Here is a 7,651-nt window from a genome sequence, read left to right as displayed (position 1 = left end):
ACCATCCATTCCATGACATCATTGCTCTGTCCCTTTGTGACATCATCAGCAGCCTTTAAATCACAGACTTCAGCAAATAATTCCATTCCTTGACAAAACCTGATAGCGAATGCATCTCTTGAGTCACTCTCTTGCGTTTTGAGAAAAACCCAGTTTTTCACAGAGGAATTAGTCCAGTCATCTCTTCAAGAAGCTTTTTGTTGAAAACCAACCAACAAATCGTTTAACTACAGAGTCTGTCAGCAGACATTCATCTGTGGAGAATAGCTGCCGTCGGAAAGAGACGCTGAAATTTATCAGCTCTTTATTCAGCGACAGCAAATCAGGTGAGTTGAACTTTGCACACTTTAGAAGATTTTCCTCTTCTGAAGAGTGAGCAGTCCAATAACCGACTTTCTAAACCAATCAAGTCGAAGCGCCAACATGTCGACCAGATCTACAGCAGGCAATACCAGGAAAGTTACATTTGGTCAGGCTTTGGGGACCAAGCCTGCACCGGTCCACCAACATGAGGACGACCAGGAGAAAAAGGCTTTAAGAGATGAAGTGATGAGGTTGACTCAGATTGTAGAAAAGCAGCAAACTGAGCATGAAGACGACGTTGCTGCTCTGTATGATGAGCGGATTAAGACAAACAAAGACCGTCGAGATGCCATCAGAAGGGCCGATCAGCTGAAAGTATCTCTGATCGCAGAAAAGAACAAAACGAAAGAGATTGAGATCTGTTCGGCCAAGCAGATGGAGGAAATCTCTAAATTGCAAGCTGCTCTGGTCAAAGTGGAGAGCAATTTGGAGGAACAAAGACGGCAGTGGGAGCAGGAAAAACTCCGTCTTCTGACCAAGAACCAAGAAACATCTGAGGTGGAACAGCTGAAATATCAGCTGCAGGAGCAGACAGTTAAGCATGAAGATCAGGTTGCTGCTCTGTATAATGAGCTGATCAGGAAGAACAAGGAGAGTCAAGATGCCATCAAAAGGGCCGAACAGTTGAAGGAAGACCTGACTGAGGAGAAAAATAGAGCAAAAGAGGCTGAGGACTGCTTAGCCCAGCAAAAAGAGGAGACATCTAACCTCCAGGCTGCTCTGGTCCTCATGGAGAGAACTTTGGAGGACCAGCGGCGGCAGTGGGAGCAGGAAAAATCCCATCTTCTGACCAAAGAACAAGAAAGAGAGCAGCTGGTGAAGCAGTTAGAGTCACAGAAAGCTGAGGCAGAACAGGAGATAGCTGATCTGCGTTTGGAGCAGCAGAAAAAGAACCAAAGTCATCAAGATGCTGCAAGAAAAGTCATTCAGATGGAAATTGCTCTGGTTGCTGAGAAAACCAGAACAAAGGAGGCTGAGAACTGCTTGGCTGAGCAAGTGAAGGAAAGCTGTGAAATAGAGGCTGCTTTGGTCAAACTAGAAAAAGACGTGGAGAGCCAAAGACGGCTCTGGGCCCAGGAAAAGTCCAGTCTTCTGACCGAGCAGCAGAAAGCTGTCAGTGATGTGGAAGCTGCTAGGAAAGACGTTCTGGAGCTTCTGCATGATGAAAGGCAGGAGTGGCAAACAGAGAAGTCCTGCCTTCTAGAGATCGTTGCAACAACAAATGAGCTTCGGAATGAGGCGGAGGTGAAGAGAAAAGCTTCAACACTGAACTTGATAGAGAAACTGAAAAACCTGCAACAGGAGATGGACAAATTACAGGAAAGCAAACCCAAAAAGACATCTTTCAGGAGAAAAATTGCCAAACTCTTTAAAAGGTCCAAAAAGGCTCCATCTCAGTCTGAAAACTAATCACCACTGAACCTAATGAAACCTCCTCCAACCAAACTATCAAACTGACAAAGACTTTTAACTTTTAATCCCTTTTAATTCCTAATAACTTTTAATTTTAATTACCTTAACCCCCGTTTGAAAAAGGCAACCATTGCAACATGTCCAGCATTCCTTGGCTCAAAGCTATTCAAAAGTTTCTTGTAAATGAAAAAGTTCTGGCTCCCTACCAGGGTAACTAGTTTTACCCTGGCGAGTGGAGTGGGGCTGCACGGTGGCGCAGTTGGTAGCACTGTTGCCTTGCAGCAAGAGATCTGGCTGCTTGGAGTTTGCATGTTCTCCCCGTGCATGCGTGGGTTCTCTCCGGGTGCTCCGGCTTCCTCCCACAGTCCAATAAATGTGCCTTTTCGGTTAATTGGTCTCTGTAAATTGATCACAGGAAGTGACTTTATGCCTGCATGGTTGTTTATCCCCTGTCCGTGTCGCCCTATGGTTGACTGGAGACCTGTCCAGGTTATTCCCCACCCCCTCTGACGCTTTCTTTGTCTTTTTCTTTTAGTCCTCCTCTTAAAATATATTCACAATAAAAAAATTAAAATATAACCACAAAAAGCTGTTCCTGTGTAATAGCAAGTGAGAATCCTACTCTGCAGAATGATTTGAGCAGAAGAGAGTAGAAAAACTATATAAAAAAAAAAAATTCTTTCATTTCAATATATATATATATTGAAATGAAAGAAGAACCAATTTGAACATGAAAGGACAACAGCTGAAGGATTAGAAGAATGTTGTGAGAAAGCTAAACCAGTTAAAATGTAGTAGCAGTAGTAGTATTAGTAGTAGCAGTAGTAGTAGTAGTAGTAGTAGTAGTATCAGTAGTAATAGTAGTATTAGTATTAGTAATAGTAGTAGTAGAAGTAGTAGTAGTAGTAGTTTCAGTAGTAGAATTATCAGTAGTAGTAGTAGTAGTAGTAGTTTCAGTAGTATTATTAGTAGTAGGAGTAGTAGTGATAGTATCAGTAGTAGTAGTAGTAGTAGTAGTAGTAATAGTATCAGTAGTAGTAGTAGTATTAGTAATAGTAGTAGTTGTATTAGTAGTAATAGTATCAGTAGTAGTAGTATTAGTAGTAATAGTATCAGTAGTAGTAGTAGTATTATTAATAGTAGTAGTTGTAGTAGAAGTAGTAGTATCAGTAGTAGAATTATAAGTAGTAGTAGTAGTAGTAGTAGTAGTAGTATCAGTAGTAGTAGTATTATTAGTAATAGTAGTAGTTGTAGTAGAAGTAGTAGTATCAGTAGTAGTAATAGTATTAGTAGTATTAATAGTAGTCGTAGTGGTAGTCATAGCAGCCATTTGCCATTCATTTCAATGAGACCAAAAAATAAAACCACACAAAAAGTTAAATATTTTAAAAAGTATAAAAGTTAGCGTAATCATGAGATTTAGCAGTCATGTCTGGAACGGGCCGAATGCTGACTCAGCATTCTCACTGATAAATAAAAACAGACATAATAATCCAGCCACAAGAATCCAGAGTCCTTTGTGCTCCTTGTGTTGGTCCCAAGCCCAAATAAATGGAGAGGGTTATGTCAAGAAAAACATTCATCTGCCTGATGCATATCATAGTTTTTAAAGCTTTTGGGAAAAGCTGTTTCTGAGTCAATTAAGTATTTGATTTAATGTTTCCGAAGTATTTCTGGTGGAAGTGGATTGCCCAGGTAGGTGGGATATGTGGCAATGCCTCCGGTCATTCTCTGGACTGTTGCAGCATAAACCATTTCCAGATCTTGCAGACGGCATCCCAAAATAGTTATGTGTCACGATATAAAGTCGAACCATGATGGAGGTCTGATGTGGAGAGAAACTGAATATCTGAGAGGAATCATCATGCATTGGACACTATGGTTTTTTGACGCAGAACCTGGTAGGCAAATGTTCAGGTGCAGTTATGATCTACAAAGGAAAATTGCGTGCTGGTGTGCGTGCACATGGTTTTATAAACCTGGGGCTCCAACAAAGAAGGCCCTGTCTCCTTTAAGCTTCCGCTTGATGAGTGCATCACTTCATCTGCCTCTCTTTTTACCCTGATATGTCCATTACTATGGAACAGGGTAAATCTGGACTCATCAGACCAAATGACCTTCTTCTATTGCTCTAGAGTCCAATCTTTATGCTCCCTTGCAAATTGAAGCCTTTTTTCCGGTTAGCCTCACTGATTAGTGGTTTTCTCAAGGCTACACAGCTGTTCAGTCCCAATCCCTTGAGTTCCCTTGGCATTTCGCATGTGGAAGTGCTCTAACTTTCACCATTAAACAGCCTGGAGTTCTACTGTTGTTTTTCTTTGATTTGATTTCACTAGACATTTAAGTGATCGCTGATCATGATGATTCAGGATTTTCTCCGGACACATTTTTTCCTTAAAGAAGATGGGTCCCCACCATCTTTTCAGGTTCTTAACCCAATTTTGGTAGATTCTGCAATCTCCTTAGATGATTTGACCAATGATTTGACCCTTCTGAAACAGCGTGGCAGGGTCTCTAGTAGCATTACCTGGCGTAGCAGAGTAGCTGGGTCTCTGGAGGCTTTCCTCTATGAAGCTGGAGCTCAGATGGGTGAGCCAGAGGACCTGCTAGACAAAAGAGGACCCTTGGTGCCGTCGATGATGGGCAGCCGCCGGGAGCGAGCCGACCCCCAGGACTCAACGGCTGCCCCCAGCCAAAACCTCAACCAGGTGGCCTGCTCCTCCTCCAGGCCCCTGACTCCGGATGGCAATCAGAGAACAGGGGTGTGAGAAAGACCCCGAGCCTGCCTCTGACTGCTCAAATGTTGTGTTGTTGTATGTTGTTGTCAAGGTTGTTTGTTTTTTATATATGTTTTTAAATGTCTTTTATTGATTCCTATTTGGCCTGTTTTTATAGGCAATATGTTGCGCAAAGCAATATTCCTTTACTGATCCCAGTTTTCCTTCTGGTTTTAGAGATCACTCATCACAGCATGCTGTCCCGTCACAGCTTCCCCAGGCTGCTACAGAAGGAAGGAGGTCAGAACCCACTGACCCATGTTCTAAAGTAAATTATTTCCTGGCAGCCTCACTTCTCATTCATCTCCAGTAAGATGTGCGTTGATGGTAAACTACGGTGGTGGATAATAACAACAATCCTCACCTCCTGCTGTAAGAGCTTTCTGTGTTTGCACGTGCACGATTGTGGTCATAAAAACGGGTAGCATAATGAGCCTGTGTTTACTTTTCCTCATGCACTGAGTGGCTTTGGGTGAATCTGCAATAGGTGTGAACATCTAAGAGCTGATGTATTTAAAAAAAACCCGACTGGGATGTCATAATGATCATTGGCACTGACCGAATCTTGTCAGTACTACCGGGTCCCACGGGATTTCTGCCTATGACTTTAAAGTATGGCTCCGTGTTTCAAAACGCGCTGCAGATTACACTTGCTGCCATATCTGTGAGGTGAAGTGCAAGACCAGCGGCGGGAATCCTTCTAATCTGAGAAGCACATGGTCACTGCTGCATATTTAGCAAATTTCTTGCTATATTTAGTGACTTTTCAGACCCATCCAGTGACCATTATTCAAAAAGGTCACGAGCGAAGGATCTAGCGACTTTCTTCTGTGGTGTTGGTGACTTCCTGCGAACGTAATAATTGTTCTGCAGTTATTGTCTTGAGAGCGCTGCGAGTGCTGCTGTGAGCTCCTGTAACACGCCTGTAGTCAGAGCGAAAAGAGGAGGGCCTCTCTGTTCCCTCAATGCAAATGTTTCGCACCCTGATTTACAAAACGGGTTAAAACGTTTTGATATTTTTTCTTCTTCTCTAAAACCGTACACTAAAACAGTTCCCTGAATTTTGTTAATAAACAGCTTAAATCCCTTATTCACCTTGTTCACTCAGTGCCTCTGATAACTGTTGTTTGGGTAAAACATAGTTTTATGTGCTGTGGATTCAGGCAATGATTTAAAATTTATAAATCATCTAATAAGGTTCATTTAATGGTAATGGCAATGGTCATTAATAAAATAACAGTTATTACTACATAAACACACAAAAGAACTGAAAATAGGTACAGTTAAGTACTGGTATCGATTCCTGGGTACTGGGTACATTGTTACCATATCGGTTCAAATGATGAAGATCTGAAAAAACACATTTGAGTCACAATGCTCAGAGGGTGGTTTTGGTCTGAATCTGGAAATTATCAGTTAGAAAAGTACCCCTTTTACCCTGTAATGCAATTTCTAAACTTTACATTTAGACAGTTAAGCCATGCTTTGCTGAAATCACAGGGTAAACATGAAATTAACTTTAAAGAGAACTTTCACTTTACTGGGGATTTTTTAGAACTTTTTTTTTTACATGTTAAGGCAGTTATTTAAGTTCTCAATACTTCTAACATAATTACAATACAAAAGGCTTCCTAAATGAACTAACCTGGGAGGTATCCTCCTTGTGAATGAGTTCAGGGCATGTGGTGAGGTTATACCACTTCCTTATCCACTTCCTTTGCGATGTGTAAATCAAAGATGAATTACGAGGAGAGCCTTCGGTATTCAGCAAACAGCTCACTTTGAGCGCCGACATCACAGTCAGAGACATGCCTTTCATTTGCAGATCAGAAGTGACAGTTGGCAATAACATTCCTTTCCTACAAGATACGTATAATGTATCCTTTCTAAAACATTCTCCACACATGTCATAACTTAATTGCTCATTGCTGTTGCTCGGGCAGTGTTCTATGTGTATCCTCATTAAACTTCACTGAAATTATTTTAAGGTTCATGAACCAATCAGTGTCATAATCTATCACAATTCCTTTCCTATCCATTGGTCAACCTCTACCAATCATAAAGTGGTGAAGAGATTTTGTATATTTCTCACAAAAAATGCAATTTCTGATCGGATGGGGAAAAAAAATCATCCTCTTTTCCTTTCAACACAAGCTTTATGAAATCACTCATTTCCTCAGTTTTTTATCAACACAGCTTGGTTTATTCATTCATCATCCAGCAGCAGAGAAGGAACAATGAATGACTTTGTGATAAATGATCGCAGACGTACCCACAGGAGTTTGGGCCTCACAGATGACCTAACCTACAATGCATATCAGTCTGATAAAGCAACAGATTTACAACTTTAAAGAACCTCATTTCATATATTATAAAATATTTATTTATACTAGCTGAATGTGATTTAATCTCAGTTTTCCATTATTGCCACTCTAATTACAGTTTTTTCTTTTAACTGTTATGTGACTTCCTTTTGTTCTTCCTATTTTGTTTGAAAAGCCGGGAAAGACTCACACCTCATGTGAAAACAAAGAAGTAGAATAAATATATTAAAGGTAAACCGTTCTAAACTCTCCCTATTTGTTTCTCTGCCAAACCTCTGCCGTTGTCTCTGGTTGTGGAGATGGGGCATCCGGTTGCAGTGAATTACTCCTAGGTAGAGCTGGTTATCTGAGCAGCGAGCAGGTGGCCAGCTTGAAAGGGGGCAAACAGCCGTCGTTTGGGAAACCAGGCCTGGGCGAGCTGTACACGGCTCCGTGGGGATTTGCTCGAGCTGTGGACACTGGGACCTCTGCACAGCCTTCCTGGCGTAGCTGCTTCTTGTGGGGTTTCCTGTGCAGGTTGCAGCAGCCGACTTCAGATCAGCTTTCCTCTTAGCTTGTCCTGGCCACAGGAGATTGCTCTGCGCCGTCTCGACTCAGCATTCCTGCGACAGCTGAGAAAGATCATAAACAGTCTGTTTCCATGGCGGTCGACTGTTCAAGCTCCGATGTTGGAACAGGGCAGGGATGTACTTAGCTTAGATTCTGCCTGCATATGTGGTGAGTCTGCAAACCCCATGCATGGGTGGTTTGTCTCCCCGGTGTACAATTCTCTCC

General features: G+C 41.8%; 1 protein-coding gene across 1 annotated transcript; it reads left to right on the top strand.

Moving 5' to 3' along the window:
- The first annotated feature begins 334 nt into the window (after positions 1 to 334).
- On the top strand, positions 335 to 1,773 carry LOC118556792 (trichohyalin-like). Its single transcript, XM_036125125.1, has one exon. It carries the CDS (start codon positions 424 to 426, stop codon positions 1,771 to 1,773), a length of 1,350 nt encoding a protein of 449 aa, XP_035981018.1. The 5' UTR covers positions 335 to 423.
- The last annotated feature ends 5,878 nt before the right edge of the window (positions 1,774 to 7,651 follow it).

The sequence above is a fragment of the Fundulus heteroclitus genome, chromosome 21 (assembly GCF_011125445.2).
Source record: "Fundulus heteroclitus isolate FHET01 chromosome 21, MU-UCD_Fhet_4.1, whole genome shotgun sequence".
NCBI lineage: Eukaryota > Metazoa > Chordata > Actinopteri > Cyprinodontiformes > Fundulidae > Fundulus > Fundulus heteroclitus.
This window is presented reverse-complemented; position numbering and strand designations above follow the sequence as displayed.